Source organism: Rattus norvegicus, chromosome 16 (genome assembly GCF_021556685.1).
Source record: "Rattus norvegicus strain SHRSP/BbbUtx chromosome 16, alternate assembly SHRSP_T2T, whole genome shotgun sequence".
Lineage (NCBI taxonomy): Eukaryota > Metazoa > Chordata > Mammalia > Rodentia > Muridae > Rattus > Rattus norvegicus.
In genome coordinates this window covers 72,352,205-72,374,096 of record NC_141549.1, presented here as the reverse complement: position 1 = coordinate 72,374,096, position 21,892 = coordinate 72,352,205, and the positions used below count along the sequence as shown (strand labels likewise).

At 39.4% G+C, this 21,892-nt stretch overlaps 2 protein-coding genes across 4 annotated transcripts in view; both read right to left on the bottom strand.

Moving 5' to 3' along the window:
• Erich1 (glutamate-rich 1) overlaps window positions 1–21,892 on the bottom strand; it is a gene marked incomplete at its 5' end in the record, with an annotated part of 52,793,804 nt that overhangs the window by 11,290,267 nt on the left and 41,481,645 nt on the right.
• The window catches only part of LOC120093063 (sperm motility kinase-like), a 130,260-nt gene that overhangs the window by 79,564 nt on the left and 28,804 nt on the right, over window positions 1–21,892 (bottom strand). For 2 of the 4 annotated variants that reach the window (XM_087589452.1, XM_087589453.1), the window contains 2 exons: window positions 20,771–20,851; window positions 7,647–7,780 (listed from right to left, as the gene is read on the bottom strand). In XM_087589452.1, coding sequence (XP_087445578.1) covers window positions 7,647–7,726 — 80 coding nt within the window. In that variant the 5' untranslated portion in view covers window positions 7,727–7,780; window positions 20,771–20,851. Of the gene's footprint in view, window positions 1–7,646; window positions 7,781–20,770; window positions 20,856–21,892 lie in introns of those variants that run through there. The other 2 variants (XM_087589448.1, XM_087589456.1) reach the window with 2 other exon arrangements.

Below are 21,892 nucleotides of genomic sequence, written 5' to 3'. Positions count from 1 at the left end.
TACCACTGTTTTGAGGCTTTGAATTTTAGAAGAAATTATGAATTATGAAATTGTGAAATTTAAAAGAGACTGGCTATTTTGAATAGACTGAATTTTTAAAGACTGTGGGATGTTAAAAATTTGGAATGTGTTATATTGTGAGGCTTATATTAACGTGTGGTCTTGGGGATGAATAAGAAAGGAAAGGTTGTGGCTTTGTGACAAGGGTTCAGTTATGCTGACTAGCTTTATTGACACAAACTAGAGTCATTGGAAAGGAGGGAACCTCAAGTAGGGAAACGTCTCAGTAAGATCGATGGAGCTATAGGTAAGCCTTTAATGCACTTTCTTAATTAGTGATTGATGTGGGGGGGCCCAGCCCACCGTGGGTGGGGGCACCACTTAGCAGTTGGTTCTGAGGTCTATAAGAAAGCAGGTTCAGCAAACCGTGGCTAGCAAGCCAGTAAGCAGCACCCATCCGTGTCTTTTTGGCACTAGCTCCTATTCCAGGTTCCTGCCCTCCTTGAGTTCCACCATCACTGCTTTTGATGATGAACTGTTAAAAGTAACTGTGAGTGATGTGTGTGAAATAAACCCTTTCCTCTCCAAGTTACCTTTGATCATAATGTTTTATCACAGTGATAGCAACCCTCGCTAAGACGGGAGCCTTCTACTTTGCTAATAATGTTTTTCATTTCTAGTTCTCACTCTATCAAAAGAGTGGGGATTGTGAACATCCCTGTCTGGTTCCTGATTTAAATGGCCTCACTTCAAGGTTTTCTCTATTTAAGTTAATGCTGGCTATTGGTTTGTGTGATCTAGCCTTTACTATGTTGCAGTATGTTCCCTCGAGTCCTGTTATCTCTAGGACTTGAATTATGAAAGCATGTTGAATTTCCATTGAAGGTTTCTTCTGCATCTATTGGGATGATCATGTGATTTTGTCTTTAAGTCCCTTTATATGATTTATTGTATTTATTGGCTTATGCATGTTGAACCATACCTGCATCTATAGAACAAATTCAACTTGATTTCTGGGGATGATCTTTGTTCTGTATGCCTGTATTTGGTTTGCAAGTATTTTAGTGAGGATTTTTGCTTTTATGTTCATAAGGTACATAGGGTTTACTTAATGTTACAGTTATAGTCCATCATGAAGGAAGTCATGGCAGAAACTCAAGACAGGAGTTGGAGGGTAGGAACTGGAGCAGAGTCCATGGAAGAAGGTTTCTTATAGGCTCTCTCCTCCTAGCTTGCTCACTTCACTTTCTTCTACACTGTGGGCCACCTGCCTAGGCATGGTACCACCTCTAGTATGGTTGGCCCTTCCATGTGCATTAAAAACAAGTCCCCACAGACTTGCTTGCAGGCCTATGCAATGAGAGCATTTACTTCACTGAAGTTCCGTCATCTCAGATAATGCTAGCATGCATCAAGTTGATATAAAAAGTAGCCTAAAAACAAGTGGGTTCTATGGAGTTATTTCCATCTCCTGATTTTATTAAGACCTGTTTTGTGGACCAGTATGTGGTCTAGTTTAGATAAACTCCAGTGAGCTGTGGAACACGATATATGTTTGGATTGAATATTTTATAGATATCTGCTAGGTTCACTAGGATGATGTCTGCTAACTCTGATATTTCTCTGTTTAGTTTTAATGAGATGACTTATCTGTTGGGTAAGTAAGAGTAGGCTATTGAGAGAACCTACTATTACTAGCTAGAGATAATCTCTGACTTTACCTACGGTCATGTACTTTTTACAAAATTGGGTGCATCACAGTTTGGCACATATGTGTTTAGGATTTTCTTATCTTCTTTGTTAATTCTTCATTTGATTAGATGGAACTGTTGTTCTTTCTATCTTCTGATTTGTTTTTTAATTTACAGATCACTTTGTCTGCTATTTGGATAGTGATAGCTGCTTCTTTCCGGTCCCCGTTTGCTTAGAGTATATCTTCCTTATTACTTCACTTTACGATGCACAGAAGCAGCCTATCCTTGAAGGTAAGATGGGGTTTTGTTTGTTGGGATTTTTCAGTTTTGTTTTGTTTTGTTTTTGTAGACAAAAGACATGGATTTTATTTCTTAATCCATTCAACTAACCTGTATCTTTTAATTGAGGGTTTGAGGTTATTAGTACTTAATGTTATTATCAAAAGGGCTGTCGATTGGTGCTGTGTATGTGTGTGTGCGTGTGTGTGTGCCTGTGAGTGTGTGCGTGTGTGTGTGTTTGTGTATGTGTGTGTATGTGTGTGTGTGTGCGTGCATGTGTGTGTATGTATGTGTGTGTATGTGTGTGTGTGTTTGTGCATGTGTGTGTATGTATGTGTGTGTATGTGTGTGTTTGTGTGTATGTGTGTGTGTGTTTGTGTATGTGTGTGTATGTGTGTGTGCGTGTATGTGTGTGTGTGCGTGTGTGTATGTGTGTATATGTGTGTGTGTATTTGTGTGTGTGTGCATGTGCCTGTGTGCGTGTGCGTGTGCATGTGTGTGCGTGTGTGTATGTATGTTCTTATGCCTACACTGTGCTTTAGCCATCACAGCTTTCACTGGTTTCTTCCTACAGTCTGTTGGCTGTGCTTGCTCATTTCTTCTGTCCAAAGTATTGCTTCCAGTATTCTCTGGAGGGCTGGTTTGGCGGACATAAAATCCTTAGGACATTTATATCATGAAATGATTTTCTTTCTCCTTCAACCAAGGCAGAAAGTTTTGCTGGACACTGTAGTCTAGGTTGCTGTACGTGGCCCTTTAGAACTTGAAGTGCATTGCCCCAGGCCTCCCAGTCGTTTACTGTTTCAATTGCTTTAGCGGTCACTATTCTCGTGGGTTTTCCTTTACGTGTGACCTGCGGTTTTTCTCTTGTTTCTTTCAAAATTCTTTCTTTGGGCTTTGTAGCTAATATTTAAACTATAATATGTCATGGAGAATTGTTTTCTGGTCCTGTGTATTTGATGTTCTGTATGTTTCTTGTATCTACATGAGTGTGCCGTTATTTAATTTGGGGGAGTTGTATTTTTGATCTTGTTAAAGATCTGGTCTGTGCCATTGACCTATAATTTTTTTCCTTATTATATGCCTATAATAAAAAATATTTTTGTGGTGTTCTACAGGTCTTGCATGTTTTATACATGTTTAATTTTTTTCATGATCTTTGCTTCAGTTGTCTAATTCTTCCATTTTCTTCCCACAAATCCTGACATTCTATCTTTTACATTAGCCATTCTATTTATGAAGCTTTTCCAGAGTTCTACAATTGGGTTATTGAGTTTTTCAATTTCATCTTAATTTCCCCTTGGGTTCTAGTCAATATTTCTATCTCTTTACTGAATTCAGTTTTCATATTCTGAGCTGTCTTCATTTCATTCAACTCCATGTTTGTGTTTTCTTGGACCTGACTCAGACATTTGTTACTTTCCTCTTTAAATTCACTTAGCTGCTTGTCCGTGACTTCTTACACACCTTAAATTCTTTGATGAACTTTATGATTGTTCTTTTGATTTATTTGTCCTGAGGTTCATCTATGTAAAGGTCATCAGTGGACATTTCTATAAGACCACTGGGTTTGAGGAAGGATGTACTGTTTTGGTCTTTCATACAAGTTCGTGTTTTTGTGATGTGACCTATGTGTCTATGTCATATGGTATTTTAGCCTGCCTTGGGGAGGGTTCATGTGGGAGCCCTGTGAACAGGACTAGGTCTCCCAGTAGTTTTTTTTTCTTTTTTTTCTTTTTCTTTTTTCTTTTTTCGGAGCTGGGGACCGAACCCAGGGCAAGCGCTCTACCACTGAGCTAAATCCCCAACCCTCTCCCAGTAGTTTTTAAAAAGGTATGCTCTAGCCTTATATCCAAAATATACAAAGAACTCAAGAAGTTAGACCACAGGGAGACAAATAACCCTATTAAAAAATGGGGTTCAGAGCTAAACAAACAATTCACAGCTGAGGAATGCCGAATGGCTGAGAAACACCTAAAGAAATGTTCAACATCTTTAGTCATGAGGGAAATGCAAATCAAAACAACCCTGAGATTTCACCTCACACCAGTGAGAATGGATAAGATCAAAAACTCACGTGACAGCAAATGCTGGCGAGGATGCGGAGAAAGAGGAACACTCCTCCATTGTTGGTGGGATTGCAAACTGGTACAACCATTCTGGAAATCAGTCTGGAGGATCCTCAGAAAATTGGACATTGAACTGCCTGAGGATCCAGCTATACCTCTCTTGGGCATATACCCAAAAGATGCCTCAACATATAAAAAAGTCACGTGCTCCACTATGTTCATCGCAGCCTTATTTATAATAGCCAGAAGCTGGAAAGAACCCAGATGCCCTTCAACAGAGGAATGGATACAGAAAATGTGGTACATCTACACAATGGAATATTACTCAGCTATCAAAAACAATGACTTTATGAAATTCGTGGGCAAATGGTTGGAACTGGAAAATATCATCCTGAGTGAGCTAACCCAATCACAGAAAGACATACATGGTATGCACTCATTGATAAGTGGCTATTAGCCCAAATGCTTGAATTACCCTAGATGCCTAGAACAAATGAAACTCAAGACGGATGATCAAAATGTGAATGCTTCACTCCTTCTTTAAAAGGGGAACAAGAATACCCTTGGCAGGGAATAGAGAGGCAAAGATTAAAACAGAGACTGAAGGAACACCCATTCAGAGCCTTCCCCACATGTGGCCCATACATATACAGCCACCCAATTAGACAAGATTGGTGAAGCAAAGAAGTGCAGGCTGACAGGAACCAGATGTAGATCGCTCCTGAGAGACACAGCCAGAATACAGCAAATACGTAGGCGAATGCCAGCAGCAAACCACTGAACTGAGAACGGGACCCCTGTTGAAGGAATCAGAGAAAGAACTGGAAGAGCTTGAAGGGGCTTGAGACCCCATATGAACAACAATGCCAAGCAACCAGAGCTTCCAGGGACTAAGCCACTACCCAAAGACTATACATGGACTGACCCTGGACTCTGACCTCATAGGTAGCAGTGAATATCCTAGTAAGAGCACCAGTGGAAGGGGAAGCCCTGGGTCCTGCTAAGACTGAACCCTCAGTGAACTAGACTGTTGGGGGGAGGGCGGCAATGGGGGGGAGGGTTGGGAGGGGAACACCCATAAGGAAGGGGAGGGGGGAGGGGGATGTTTGCCCGGAAACCGGGAAAGGGAATAACACTCGAAATGTATATAAGAAATACTCAAGTTAATAAAAAAAAAAAAGGTATGCTCTAATTCACTGTAATTGTATCATGTGTATTAATGATCATTACTTCCATGTCTTTCTTCCTTCTTTCTTTCTTTCTTTCTTTCTTTCTTTCTTTCTTTCTTTCTTTCTTCCTTCCTTCCTTCCTTTCTTTCTTTCTTTCTTTTTTTCTTTCCTTCTTCCTTTAAAACAATTGTTGTTGTTGTTTGGTGTGTGTGTTTAAGCAACATCGATTAATACTTAGTCTACCCCTAGAATTCTTGAATAAGAACTGAGTAACAAAATTTGTGGTCACTTATTTCTTAAGAAACTTACTACTATGCCTAATTTAAGGTATGCATGTACGTGTGTGTGTGTATGTGCATGTGTGTATGTGCGTGTGTGATATCCATGTGTACAAACACTTTGGAATGACCTTTAACTTGCAATTGAAATTTTAAGGTATGAGAACTATTGTTTGGTTCCCTGCCCTCATCTTTTTTGAAAAACAAAATAAAAACAAAGCAAAACAAAACCAAATTGATTTTTTTCCTTCAAAGTTCTTGTCTTGGTCAATCTGTGACTATATATAGAATGAAAGGTCATTTAAATCAAGCCGTTGCTGTCTGCTCAGCTTCCTCAGAGTCCCGCGAAAGACAATGACTTATGTCTGCTCTTTAACATAATTATGTTCTGAGGAGAGCAGGTAACCCAGAGAAAAGAAGAGATGGAAAATTAAAGTGGAAATGCCAGACTTTTCTCTTGCCTTTGTTGAGGAGAAAGTCGCTTGAGGACTGTTAACATGTTATACCTTGTCTTTCAGATATAGCTTATTGTGTTTTTATTGGAATGCACTTAATTTCTTAAAGAAGAAATAGTTTATGGAGTATATCTTTGACAAATAAACTTAAATAGAAGAGGAAAATATTTTAAAGAAGAAAAAGTATTTTTTAAAGAAAGTAACGAAAAAAGCCAAGACAAATGAGAAATTCAAGTATGTTAAAGAAGTCTGATTAAATCACAAAAAGAATTATAAAAGTTAAACTATAGAAATGGCATATATATGATTAAATTTACTATAATTCAAGGTTATTTATAATCCTAAAATAATTTTTATAAAGTATATTTCATCATTTAATTTGATTCAGACATTAGAAAAAATGTACAAAAGGAAACAGTGAGACACCAGGCAAATCAAGTCACCAATTACATTTAGCTTTTAGAGTTTTAGGATCAGGAATAAGTCCTAGACCTAGGCATTCCAAAAGTTTCTATAGGAAACAGTTATAGCGAAATACAAACCCATTGATATCCTTTATCCTGGGAATATTTCTTAGGCTGAGGATAACATGCCATCTGAAATAACATCAGCCTATACATTAAAAATAGAAGACTCGAGAGTGGCAGTGCTTGTCGCAATCACAGGAAACAAGAGTACTAGCAGAGAGCTGCCCTTATCAAAGTTCTAATAAACTGGATTTGTGGATTTAAAGAGGAAATAACACCAAGGGATGATGGGCCCTTGGTTATAATGATGGCTACCCTTAAAGAGTGGCCAAGGCATCTTCTGGAAAGCCCCACTTAAGTGATATCAGAAAACCATGGAGATAACTCCAGTAACACTTTATACATTAGGTTAAGATGTTTTTTCTAATAACGAAGTTTTAGTCTCTGTTTTAAGCAAATAGTCATAACTAAATGAACTTGTGTAGTATTTATGGCAATGTCCAGAAATTAAAGGAAAAATCATAGCTAATTCGAGTCTTAAAAATTGTCCTATAAATGGACTATTGACAAGTGAATACATGAGAATGCTCCATTGCAAGTTATGGGAATTACTAGACTCAAGGCTAACTTTGCCAGCTAAATTCTGTAACACATACATACTATCTAGGATGCTTACAAATCAAAGAAGCTAAACAGGTACAAACAGGTGAGCTTTGTCCAGGATATGAATATCTTCTGATCCTTTCTATACATAGAATAGACCTGTGAATATATACCTATTTCAAGAACTAAAAATATACAGTGGTTCTCAACCTGTGGGTCATGACTCTTTGGGGACTTACATACCAGATATCCTGCCTATGAGCTATTTACATTATGATTCATACCAGTAGCAAAATTACAGTTATGAAGTAGAAATGAAAAAAACTGTTAGGGGTCACCAGAACACCGGGAACTGTATTAAAGGGTTGCAGCACATAGAAGGTTGAGAACCAGTGCTCTAATATCTTTACCTTCGAAGTTTCTACATTATAAGAACATCTTAGAAGCAAAGGCACTAATGCCTGCAAACTTTTCAAAGTTATACACTCTTTTCAAATATGACAACTCCTTAAATGCAAAGATAAACCTCAGTTACAAAGTTATTAGAAGCCATGAGCTTACTTTATTATTAATGTTTTGGCCTATACAAATGCATGGTCCCTTATAGTGAATGTTTTCACTAGGATAACTACCTTGCTGTAGCTCCTTCATTTACCGACTCACAGAAGAAATACGTGCTGAGAAGCTGCTGTGTCGTCACTAGGGAGAGCATGGTCTTGGCTCCCAAGGAACTTTCAAATGAATGTCTCAGTAGAAAATTATAAACCTAAACAAATATTATGAATAAATGTAAGAATTTTCTCTGAGATTTCAAAACATATAAGAGGGGAGTAGAGCTGGGGACAGAAAGAGAGATGTGCGAAGAGGAAGCAGAGAGGAGGGATATCCCGAGAGAATTTACAGGAGCAAAAGATGTAGGACGTACACAGCTAATTGTATCCATTGTAAATTTCTACATAGTTCAAGGAGAGCATGTTGAACCTTCTCACCATAAAGAATTCATAAATATTTAAGGTGATAGGTGTACTAATTGTTCTCATTTGATCATTTCAAAGTGTATTTATGTATTGAAACATCATATTATGCTGCATAAATAATTATACTTGTATATGAAAATAGAAATAAAAAATATTCACAGCAATGTAACCTTATCTAACTGTTTTAGAAGTGCAGTATTCAATTAGGCCTGCAAGAATTCCTTAGGACTCTCCCCTTCTCCCCTCTCTGTTTCTCTCTCTTCTTTCTCCACCTCCCATGATCCAATCCCCATCTCTATGCCTGTAGTCCACTCCCATGGTGAAGGAAGATCCAGACAGGTGGTTTTGAGAACAACTTTTTTCTGTGAGCACCAGAAGCAAGACTACAAAAGATGTGGCTGGACTCATACTAGGAAGAACCAGGACAAACGCTGGATGCAAAAATTTTATCCTGTGCATTTGATTAGCAGTACAAGGACACTTTTCAAACATTTTTGAGTGGAGAACTGGCACTAGGTTTATTTTGTTCATAGCTTTCTCTCCAATGACATGAAGAGGTGATGTGGACTAAGTGGGAAGGTTCAGAATAAAATATTTTTACTATGGGGCTGGGGATTTAGCTCAGTGGTAGAGCGCTTGCCTAGGAAGCGCAAGGCCCTGGGTTCGGTCCCCAGCTCCGAAAAAAAAGAACCAAAAAAAAAATATTTTTACTAAAGTCAAGTCAGGGAATAGAGGGATTGCAATTTAAAGAGAGTGGTAAGAACAGAGAATAGTAGGTGGCTTGGGAGACACCTGCACACAGACACACATGCAGAAAAAATACTAACGCACAGAAGATACGAATGGGATTTGAGGGCTGGAGAGATGGCTCAGCGGTTAAGAGCACTGTCTGCTCTTCCAGAGGTCCTGAGTTCAAATCCCAGCAACCACATGGTGGCTCACAACCATCTGTAATGAGATCTGATGCCCTCTTCTGGGGTGTCTGAAGACAGCTACAGTGTACATAATAAATGAATGTTTTTAAATAAAGAATGGGATTTGATAAAAAACAGGAGTATAATAAGCAGAATGTAGTAAAACTTTAGTCTTATATTGAGCAGAAATTGTTAAGGAATCAGAGTGTAAATCTGTACTTATGTTACTTGCATATTGAAATACTACATATTTAGTATATATTCCTCTTTCCTTCTTCAATTACTCTATGAAAGTATGCTATACATTCTTTTATGTGTCTGGATATTAATTTAATGTATAAATACATGTTTCTGTATTGGAGCATGTATGCGTGTTTTACATATGCTTGTGGGTGCACACGTACATGGTGGCTAGAGAAAAGTCTTGGTTCTCACTCCTCAAGCACCGCCCACCCACTTCATTAAGACAAGGGCTCTCCCTGCCCTGGAGCTTGATAGCAAGCTTAACAGCAAGCGAGCTTCTGGGATTTGTCTGTTTTTCCCTCTTATCACTATCGCACCACATGTACTCTACCCCGCTTGGATTTTTAAAAAATCAAACTAAACCAAAACAAAGCAAAAGCCAGAGCTCCATGGCATTAAATTCAAGTTCTTACGTCTATAAGGCATACAGGTTAGTAACTGTGCCAACCCCAGTGAATCACGATTGATTCTCTAGTTCCTTTCTTGAAAACTATTTTTCTAAGCTCTTACTATTATAAACAATACATATATCAGTAATGTTGGGATTCAGACCTGGGACAAACAGCTGAGGGGCATAGTTAACATAACAAAATAGACCTGTGTAGGATGATGTCATCATACAGGTGAGGCAGGTACAGGGTAGAATGAGACCTGTCATTGGATGAGAAGGATGGATGGGTGGGAGAAAAGTCTGAAGGAAGAGGAGGAGAAGGGAACCAAAGAAGGGAGAAGGCTGTGGAGAAGCAGTGGAGAGAACATGAGGCTGATGTTAAGACTCCACGCTGTACAGGTTGTTATGAACTCCTTTCTTCCTTTCCTCCTTCCTTCCTTCCTTCCTTCCTTCCTTTCTTTTCTTTTCTTTCTCTCTCTCTTTCTTTCTTTCTTTCTTTCATCTTTCTTTTTTTCTTTATCTTTTCTCTCTCTCTTTTTCTTTCTCTTCCTATTTCCTTCTATCTCCCCTCCCATAATAACTTCCCTGGCCTCCTTCCTTGCAATCAGTATACCCACCCAAGAGAAATGCAGTGGAAATGAATGGGCTTTGGAGTTGCAGTGCTGTGAGTTCAAGTCCTGGCTCTATCACTTATTAGTAAACTGATTTGTTCAAGATTTGTTAAACTAAATGGAATGAATGCATCTTTACGGAAGCTACTGCATTGTTATCCCCAAAGATTAGTCACCTTTGCATCAGTGAAATCAGAATAATTATGACTCTGACTATCTTCAAAACTGGGCATTGTCGCTTTGGATTCTGTAGAGACATTTATTATTCAGCCTCAGGTAACTTTAGTTTAGCCCTGGACTTCCTTTTGGAAAACATTGGCATTTGCCATGTTAAGTCAATGTGCCTTCTGCTGTGTGTGCACTTGAGCACTGCTGGGAATCATTCCCTTCTGTGTCTAGTTATCTGGTATTTTCTAACAGCGTGTTCAGTTGAGTAACGCCAGGAGAACAGAGCTCATCAGTCTTCTCCTGACCTCTTCACCTTGATCTGTTCTTAGGAGCCTGAAACTGAAATCCATTTGACTGTCTTCTATTGAAGCTGTCTTACTCTTTTGAATCCTGGGGATTTTTGAGTTTAACCTAGCCAGTCTTGCTGTCCTCTTTCTGTTTGTCATCAGGGTTCTTCTCACATAACTGATGGATGAGCCTGTCCTCCTTTGGTTGCTGTTGTTGGGATAAAATTGTGACCAGAGCCACCTGGAAGGGGGAAGGTTTATTTCATCTCATACTTTCAGGTAACAGTCCATCATGGATGGAACTCTGGGTAGGAACTCGAGCACAGCAGAGCAGAGCAGAGGCAGGAACTCTGCAGGAGAGCTCCTTACTTCCTTCATCTCCATGGCTTGTTCAGCCTGTGCTCGCTCCCTCCTCTCTCCTCCCTCCCCCTCATTTCTTCAATTTCTAATTATTTTATGTATATGAGCATTTGGCATGTGTGTATTTTATGTATATGAGCATTTGGCATGTGTGTATTTCTGTGCACCATGAGCATGCAGTGCTTGCAATGCCAACAATGCATCGATCCTCAGGAACTGGAGTTATAATTTGTGACCCACCATGTTGGGGCTGGAAGTCAAACCCAGGACCTTTGATAGAGCAGACAATCCTCTGAAATGCAGAGGCAATTTTCCAGCTTCCCCATCTTGCTTTCTTTCACAGATCAAGACTACCAGTCCAAAGACGGAACTCCCATTGTCTGACAGCCCCTCCATCCTGCATCGATCATTCATCAAGAAAATGTCCCACAGACTTGCCAACAAGCACAACTGATGGAGGCCTTTCCTCAGCTGAGGTTCCCTCTTCCCAGATGACTCTGGCTTCTGTGAAGGTGGCCAGAAAATAATCAGCCCAGAACCCTTATAGCCCAAAGGTGTGAAGAAAAGAGCTTTGGGGGCATTTGTATAACACTGGTTTTGCAAGTCATATGTAGAGGCAAGGCGTGAGTGAGTCTTCACCCAACAGTGAACTAAATACCATTTGTAATGTAATTAGTTGTGTAGCAAGTGTCTCTGAGTTGAAACTTTCCATCCTGGTGGAGGTTCATCAGACTCAGGAAGTAAACACACCTCACATGCCTGTGTGAGCTGAAATTTACAATCCCCATAAGGTCCTTCCCAAGAATACAGAAACAGTAACTAGAAGACAAGGAGACTCCCTCACCAACTAATTGCCTGGAAGAGATCCTTTCACCTTCCACCTGACAGGGTTGCTGCTTCCATGAGTTGCCTACCACCCTTGATGAGTGGGGCTTTGCAGTGATGTGGCTGCATGTGAGTCATCACCGTAATGCTTCATTTACGCTCATCAGAGCAAGCGCAATAAATAAATCGGTGAACCATAATGGACTTTAGGGTAATCTTCGAATTGGTCTATCCTTGGTTTTCTATATAGTGCAAACAAGTTTATATATCTCCACAGGAAGTTTCATACACTGTGGTGAATAGTTCTAGTATGCTAAAATAATTTGTATTTCTAAATGAGAAAGTGATGGCCTCTGGATCAACACTGGGAATTAGAGGGGTGTTGGAGTAGGGTCCTTGGCTTTTAAAAGCTCAAGCTCATGTTTAAAAGTTTATTTACTGGAGACCATCTTAAGAAGACTGTTCTTTGGGGGAGCATCCTTTTAACTACATTTGACTGCAGCCTGTTTAGTCGGTGGTTAGTGGTTTCTGATTTTATAATAATCAGAGATAAGGAATGTGCTACTCCTGATGGAAGACACAGAAGGACCAGTCAAGGCTGGGAGTGTTGTTCTGCCTGCCCAGAAACCCCGCCCAACTGAGAAATGGTTGAATGAACTTTGACAAAATGAACTAGCAAAGCTCCAGACATGTCAAGTGACAAGAAAAGCCACAACTGATGTCTCATCTCGCTGCATTTGACACAGTCCTTATAGACAAAGAGCAAAAGAAAACAAAACCTATCTGACATGGACACCTATCCTTTATTTTAGCCAAGCATCATAATGAAAGGAAGGAGATTAAATTCATTTGAAGCATGTGAAAAATCAGAGAACATTTTCTCCCAGTGAATGTTTAAAACTGGACAGGAGCATGTAGGGAGTGATTGATATTCGCTCAACTATCTGTGAAAGGCCTGGTTGTCAACATTTCAAACCAATTTATCTAACATGCCTAACAAAGATTTACTTCCCATTACATAAAAAACTCATTATTTTGGGTTAAAAATCTTTTAAGTACACCAAAGATGAAATCTTAGGTAAAGTTAGACAAAGAACAAAGAAACACACCCCCACCCACAAAAACAAAACAAAAAACAAACAATAAAACAAACCATCATTCATACCTATAGAATTATGTGTGAATATATCATTTTACTGCTTTAAATTTTACCTCATGTTTGAGTCGGCTGTGCCTTTTTTTTATCCATTCCATTCGTTTACAACTCAAATGATATCCCATTTCCTGGTTACCCATCCACTAACCACCCAACCTACATCTGTCTTCCCCCTCCCCTTTATCTCTATGAAGGTGCTCCCCCACCCACCCACATGTTCCTGCCCCACTGCTATGGCATCCCCCTATGCTGGAGCAACAAACCTCCCTAGGACCAAGGGCTGCCCCTCCCGTTACTCTCAGGCAAGGCCATCCTCTGCTACATATGTATCTGGAGCCATGGGTCCCTCCCTGGACACTCCTTAGTTGGTGGTCTAGACTCTGGGAGAACTGGGTGGTCACTGTTGTTCTTCCTGTGGGGATGCAATCCCTTCCTCTTTTCCAGTCCTTCTGCCAGCTCCCCAACCAGGTTCCCTGAGCTCAGTCTGATGGTTGGCTCCAAGCATCCACATCTGCATTGGTCAGTTGCTAGCAGGACCTCCCAAGGAACTACCACACTAGGTTCCTGTCAGCAAGCGCCTCTAGACCAATGCAACAGTGTTGGGTTTGGTGTCTGCAGACATGAAGTCCCCTATGGCCCTTTCTAAAGTCTGTTCCATTTTTTTGTCCCTGTTCTTCCTTTGGACAGGAACATTTCTGGGTTAAAAACTTTGAGATGGGTGGGTGGCCCCATTCCTCAACCGGGGGCCATGCCTATCTACTGGAGGGGGTCTCTACAGGTTCATCGTCCCCGTCTCTGTGCATTTCTGCTAAAGTCATCCCCACTGGGTTCCTGGAGCCTCATGTTTTCCTGGTTTCTGGGACCATCCAGTGGCTATCCCTAGTTCCTCATCCCCATGACTACATATTTTTATTCAATTTCCCTACCTTCTGAACCTCTCATCTCCTCCAGTTCCTGATACTGCTCCCATTATCTCCCACCTCCACCTCCTCTCTCCCTCACAGGTCCCCCTCTCCTCCACAACCCATAACTTCCAGTTTCCTCATTAATGCAGGACTGAAGCATCCACATTTGGTCTTCCTTCCTTCTACACTCTATATGGTCTGTGGGTTGTATCATGGGCATGTGAGCTTTTGGGCTAATGTCCACTTATTAGTGAGTGCATACTATGTGTGTTTTTTGTGATTGTGTTACTTCACTCAGGATGATATTTTGCCTGTGAATTTCATAAAGTCATTGTTTTATTGCTGTGTAGTACTCCATTGTGTATATGTACCACATTTCTGTATCCATTCTTCTGTTGAGGGACATCTAGGTGGTTTCCAGCTTCTGGCTATTAGAAATAAGGCTGCTATGAACATAGTGGGACCTGTGTCCTTGTTTTATGCTGGAGCATGTTTTGGGTATATGCCCAGGAGAGGTATAGCTGGGTCCTCAGGTAGAACTATTTTCAATTTTCTCAGGAACTGCCAGATTGATTTCCAAAGTAGTTTTACCAGCTTGCAGTCTCCACATCCTCACCAACATCTGTAGTCATCTGTGGTTTTGATCTTAGTCATTCTTATTAGTGTGAAGTGGAATCTCAGGGTTGTTTTGATTTGCATTTCCTTGATGAATAAGGATCTTGGACATTTCTTTGTTTCTCAGCCATTCGAAATTCCTTGGGTGAGAATTCTCTATTTAACTCTGTACTCCACTATTTAATAGGATTATTTGGTTCTCTGGAGTCTACCTTCTTGAGTTCTATGTATATTTTGGATATAAGCCCTCTATCAGATGTAGGGTTGGTAAATATCCTTTTCCAATCTGTGGAATGCTGTTTTGTCCTATTGACAGTGTCCTTTGTCTTAAAGAAGCTTTGTAATTTTATGAGGTCCTATTTGTTAATTTTTGATCTTAGAGCATAAGTCATCAGTGTTCTGTTCAGGAAAATTTCCCCTGTGCCCCAGTATTAGAGGCTCTTCCCCACTTTCTCTTCTATTATATTCAGCATACCTGGTTTTACATGGAGGTCCTTGATTCACTTGGACATGAGCATTGTACAAGGAGATAAGAATGAATCAATTTACATTCTTCTACATGCAGACCACAAGTTGAACCAGCACCATTTGCTGAAAATAAAGTTTTTTCCCACTGAAAGGTTTCAGCTTCTTTGTCAAAGATCAAGTGACCATAGGTATTTGGGTTCATTTCTGGGTTTTCAATTATATTCCACTGACCTACTTGTTTGTCTCTGTACCAATACCATGCAGTTTTCAATCACTATTGTTCTATAATACAGCTTGAGGTCAGGGATTGTGATTCCCACACAAGTTCTTCAGACCAATTTCTATTATGAATTTCAATGCAAAATTACTCAATAAAATTCCTGCAAACTGAATCCAAGAACACATCAAAACCCACCATCCACCATGATCAAGTAGGCTTCATCCCGGGGATGCAGGGATAGTTCGATATATGGAAATCCATCAACATAATCCAATACATAAACAAACTCAAAGAAAAAAACCCACATGATCATGTCATTAGATGCTGAGAAAGCATTTGATAAAATTCAACGCCCGAGAAAGGAAATTAGGGAAATGACACTCTTTATAATAGTTACAAATAATTTAAAATACCTCTGTGTTTCCCAAATTTCTTTGATAAGAAGGCTACCGATTTGTTAGAGTTAATTTTATATCCAGCCACTTTGCTGAAGTTGTTTATCAGCTGTAGGAGCTCTCCAGTAGAATTTTTGGGGTTGTTTATGTATACTATCATATCATTTGGAAATACTGATATCTTGACTTCCTCTCTCCCAATTTGTATCCCTTTGATATCTTTTTGTTGTCTAATTGCTCTGGTTAGAACTTTGAATACTATATTGTATAGGGGGAGAGTGGGCAGCCTTGTCTCGTCCCTGATATTAACAGGGTTGCTTTCAGTTTCTCTCCATTTAGTTTGAGGTCAGCTATTAATTTGCTCTACATTGTTTTAATTATACTTAGATATGTACCTTGAATTCCTTATCTCTCCAATAATTTTAACATGAATTACTGTGTGAGATTCAATGTGTGCTTTGAGTTTTAGTAATGTTTATTTTACAAATGTGGGTGCCCTTGCATTTGGGGCATAGATGTTCATAATTGAGATATTATCTTGGTATATTTTTCCTTTGATGACCAAGTAGTGTCTTTCCCACCTTTTTTGGTAACTTTTATTTTCTTGGATATTAGAATGGCTACTCCAGCTTGTTTCTTGGAACCATTTGCTAGGAAAAAATTTTCCTATCCTTTAACTTTGAGGTAATGTTTATCTTTGTCACTGAGGTGTGTTTCCTGTAAGGGCAAAATGTTTTTTTTTTTTTTTTGCCTGTTTATGTATCCAGTCATTTAGCCTATGTCTTTTTACTGGAGAATTAAGTCTATTGATATTGGGAGATATTAGGGATCAATAATTGTTAGTTCCTGTTATTTTTGTTGTTTGAGGTAGAATTATGTTTATGTGTTTCTCTTCTTTTGGGTTTGTTATGAAAAGGCTAATTTCTTTTTCTTGTGTGTAGTTTCCCTCTTGTGTTGGAGTTTTCCTTCTATTATCCTCTGTTGGGCTGGATTAGTGGAAAGATATTGTTTAAATTTGGTTTTGTCCTGGAAAATTTTGCTTTTTCCATCTATGGTAATTATGAATTTTGCTGGGTATAGTAGCCTGGGCTGGCATCTTTGTTCTCTTATGATCCATATGACATCTCCCCAGGATTTTACGGCCTTTAGGGTCTCTGTTGAGAAGTCTGGTGTAATTCTTATAAGTCTGCCTTTATATGTTACTTGACATTTTTCCCTTGCTGATTTTAATATTCTTTCTTTGTTCTGTGCATTTGATTTTTTGATTATTATGTCACAAGAGGAATTTCTTTTCTGCTTCTATCTGTTTCATGTTCTGTAGGCTTCTTGTATGTTTATGGGCATCTCTTTCTTTAGGTTAGGTATGTTTTCTTCTATAATTTTGTTGAAGATGTTTGCTGGCCCTTTGAGTTGGGAATCTTTACTCTCTTCTATACCTATTATTTTTAGGTTCAGTCTTTCTATTGTGTCCTGAAATTCTTGAATGTTTTGAGATATGAGCTTTTTGCTTATTATGTTTTCCTTGACTGTTGTGTCAATGTCTTCCTTTGTATTTTCTGCCACTGAGATTCTCTCCTCCATCTCTTGCATTCTGTGGGTGATGCTTGCATCTCTGACTCCTGTTCTCTTTCCTAGGTTTTCCATCTCTAGGGTTGTCTCCCTTTGAGTTTTCTTTAATGATTCTATTTCCATTTTTAGATCTTGGGTGGTTTTGTTCAATTCCTCCTTTTTGATTGTGTTCTCCTGTATTTCTTTAAGGGATTTATGCATTTCCTCTTTAAGGGCTTCTACTTGTTTACTTGTGTTCTGTATTTCTTTAAGGGAGTCATTGATGTCCTTCTTAAAGTCCTCTATCATCTTCATGAAATGAGAATTTAGATCTGAATCTTGCTTTATAGGTGTGTTGGGATATATAGTACATGCTGTGGTGGGAGAATTAGGTTCTCATGTTGCCAAGTCAAATTATTTTCTGTTGCTTATGTTCTTATGCTTTCCTCTTGCCATTTGGTTATCTGGTGTTATCTGGCCTCCTTGTCTCTGACTGGATCCTGTACTGCCTGTGAACCTGTGAGCCTGTGAGCCTGTGAGGCTGTGAGCCTGTGAGCCTGGATGTTTCATAATACCTGGAGAGTCGAGCTGCAACTAGGATGTGGGCTGTATGGGTTCTGGTCCTGGCACAGGTGGGAACCAGAGGGTCTCTGCTATGCCTTTTAAGCTTTGTCACTATTTAGATATTGAATTGAAAGTTGAAATACAGAATTCTTAGAACCTCAAAGGCTTAAGTTACAACTGTAAACATTCTTCTATTACACACACACACACACACACACACACACACACACACACACACACCTGCCTTCTTTCAAGCCATTGATGGCCTCTGTATCCTTAGAGTTCTCACTGAAACCAGCATTGTTGGAAACTAAAGACTATGACTACTTTCCATGCATTTCTTTAAGTTTCTAAGGACAGCCTCATGCTCCTGGTTCTACCAATGACAGCAAGCTAATAATAGCATATCCTAAAGGAGTGACTTTAAATTCCAACTTAGCTTTTCTCCTTTTAGTATTTTCTTATATAGAATATTGTGTTTGATGTAGTGGTTTGAAAGATATTGACCCTCTACGGCTCATATATTTGAATACCTTTCCCCTGGTTGGTAGAACTGTTTAAAGAGGATTAGGAGGTATGACCTTGTTTGATCACGTGTTTCCCTTGGGGCAGGCTTTGAGGTTTCAAAAGACTCATGCCATTTTGAGTTAGCTCTCTGTATTCTGTTTATAATTTGAAATTTGAGGTCCCTGTTGTTCATGTGTCTTTGTCCCATCATAATGAATTTTAACCCCAGAACCATAATTCCAATTAAATTGGAATTTTACTTACACTTTTAAGTGGCCTTGGACATGATGTTTTATCACAGCAATAGAAACATAACATACATGTTGCTTTGGGAATATAGAATGTTTTTCATAGGTTTGAACATATCTCACAAGAATAATACAGAAACCTACTATTAACCAGTCATTAATGAATTATAAAATTGTTTTTTGGGAATTATAAAACTGAGATGAAGAGCAAATTAGAGAAATATATTCATGAATATTGGCACCATCCCTTAGAGCCCTGGTGCCTGCCTGTGACCTGCCCTCAGAGAACTTGGCTAAGAACAGTGAGGGGGACAGAGATTGAAAGTCAGAAACTTGGCTAAGACAAACTGGATAGTTTATTGCCTTTTCCATTCACTTGTAGGCAGTCATGTTATAGATGAACTATTAGAGTACAGAGTGGCCTTACCCCCACATAAGTGTGGAAAGGTAAACCCAAGGAAGGTAAAAGCCTGTAATAATTTTATTTTCTTCTAAGGTTAGATGAAGTGGTCATTTTTACTTAATCCTGTACAACTCTCCTCCTTTTATCATTTTTCTATCTATCTATCTATCTATCTATCTATCTATCTATCTATCTATCTATCATCCATCCATCCATCCACAATATTGAAGATTGATCCCACGGACTCTTTGTATGCTAGGCAGGTGCTATAGTGCTAAGCTACAACCCTAGTCTCCACATTAATTGCTTTTTAATTCACCACTATGGCCATTTTATGTGATTTTAAGGCAGAAATTAATTGAAGAATAAGAACTGTTACTGTATACTTGAAAGTCTATGGGACCCAACGAATCATAGAGGTCCATAATTTATGCATATAATAGAGTATGGTGCCAATCAGTGCACTGCTGGAACCCTGAGCCAAGGCTGTTGTAGTCCCTCTGCCTTCTGATGGTAGCTTGCTGCTGTGTTTGGCCGCTCTGCTCTTCATGGCTGCTACAGCTCTGAACCTGGCCAGCAGCCTGCTTCTCTATGGTTAGAAAGGGCAGATATACTGATCTGAATTTTGATTCACTCTAGATGTGTAATTTTAGAAGAATGTTGATTTATGTTTGAGAAATAGTGCAATTTTGCTTGGATAATGGGTTAACAGACACTAGACCAGTCTCAATACTAAGATTGTGGCTTCTGGGATACCAACAAAGGTATTTTAATTAGTGCTTTTTTGCTAGACAAAAACATTTTCTGAAAAAAAAATTTTCTGAATTTGTCATTAACACGTCAATAGACAAGTTTGGTAAAGTAAACATTTAACTTACATAATATGAAATATGAATAAGACATTTATAAAATTTATATAAGTATTATATTTCCATGCTTTGTATGTTTGCATGTAATTTTTATTTATTATTAGACCTGGAGTTACAACTATTTGTTAGCCATCTGATGTGGGTGCTGGGATCTGAACTCTGATCCTCCAGAATCAATCGCGCCTAACTCCTGAGCCATCTCTACAGTCCTATTATTGACCTTCCATCACGACTTAAAACAAACAAATCTTGCCTTTCAACTCATGGCAATCCTTATCATTGTGTTACACCGAGTCCTAGTCATACCCAAAACAACATAAACACAAAAGCTATCAATCTTACAGAAAAATGCTATAATAAAGCACTTTATGTCTCATCTTCACATACTATGCTACCTTAGCCACCTTAGAGAGCCCCTTAAAGATGCTTGAAGGACGATAAGTGGATAAGTGCTGGAGTGTGAACATGTTCTGCAGCCTGTCCTGAAGAGTGATCTGCTGTCTTAAAGGGCCAGAGCCACAGGACTGATGTGGGAAATGAAGAATATACATCACAGCAATGAGGAGGACATTAGAACTCAAAATATATAACACTGTATCTGTGTTAGGTTTGTTGTTGTTTCCCTTTAGTCACTGCAACCAAATAGCTCAGAGAAGCAACTTAAGATTGGAGAGACTTACCCTGGTATGCAATTTCAGTTCTTTGATGCAGGGATGCTATGGTGGACCCAGAGCAACAGGAGTATGAGGGGAATGTGCCTCACAGCTTGCTGGATCAAATGGTGAATTTAGGTCAGAACCAGAAGTACATATCCCCTTCAAGCCTCAGTCTCTGAAGCTTTCTGCTAATGGGCCATAATCTCAAGGACCCCACCATTTCTGCAAATAGCACCACCACGTGCAAACCAAGAACTCAGCCATGTGAGTTTTGGGGGGGATTTTCCTTATCTCTGCATTCACTCCGTACAAATTCCCAGACTTCCTCTGCATGGGAGGGACAAATGGGTAAATCTGTACCAGGAGGATACAAATGGAGCTGTGTGGCAATGAGACAAGATCTGTCTCAGACAACATAATACTTACCCGTGCTCAACGGTCAGGTCTTTCCTGGTTTCAGGGAAACCTTCCCGGAAGGTGATCTTGCAAAAGACTCATAGGCTGAAGCTGATGGGATAGAGAAGGCAAAGCCACATCAAATCAGGAATACTAAGCCAAGATTTTTTTCTACTAGAAAGAAATCCATTTCTTTTTCATTTGTACTGAACGTTTGTATATTTTAAATTAAAAAAAAATCATATGTCTGTGTGTGTCTGTGTAAGTGTCTGCCATGTGTGCTCAGGTGCTCACAGTGACCAAAATAGGGTTTAGGGTTCTGGAGCTGGTTTTCCAGGTGGTTGTCAGCTGCCTGGTGTGGGTCCTGAGAAATAAAATCCTGTTCCTGGAAGGACAGTAAATGTTAACTGCTGAGCCATCTCTCTAGGACTCTCATTTTGTTTTTATACGAATGCAATTCCTTAATTTTTAAATATAGGCAAGAGCAGTAACAGTCAGGCAAGCCCACATTGCAACATTGGAAACCAAGGTTTCTGTCGATACCATTCTATCCTTATTTAAACTTTTAAAATTCTGTTCATCTTGGAATGGTTTTGCATAAATTTTTATTTTTAAGATGTTGCCTTGGGCTTCTTGCGCATGGGAAGTTAAAAGTCTAAATGTTTTTCTCCATTCCTCCTACTGTATGTAATGGTAATTAGAAGGTAGACAGGCCAGAAATCTCAGGACTGGAGGAATGGCACTGTGAGCTCTCCGGTTTATAATTAGCATGTGGGAACGAAGCAGGAAAATGGCTGGTACCAGTGGAAGCAGAAAGACAAGCCCATCCAGAAAGGCTGCAATTCAGAACATTTTCCTAGAAAGTACTTACTGTGTTTCTACCAAGGCTGAAAAAAAAATTAGTAGCTGCATGTCACCTAAGCCAGCGAGAGACGAGACCCGTAGGAAGCAGCAACAGGGGCCCTCCTCAGGAAAGCCAATTTTAGAGCTAGGACTTTAAAATAGATTTGGGGGCTTTAAAAAGAGCCTTACGCAAAGGACACTGTGGTTAGGACAAAACGGCAACCAACAGATTGGGAAAAGATCTTTACCAATCCTATAACAGATAGAGGCCTTATATCCAAAATATACAAAGAACTCAAGAAGTTAGAC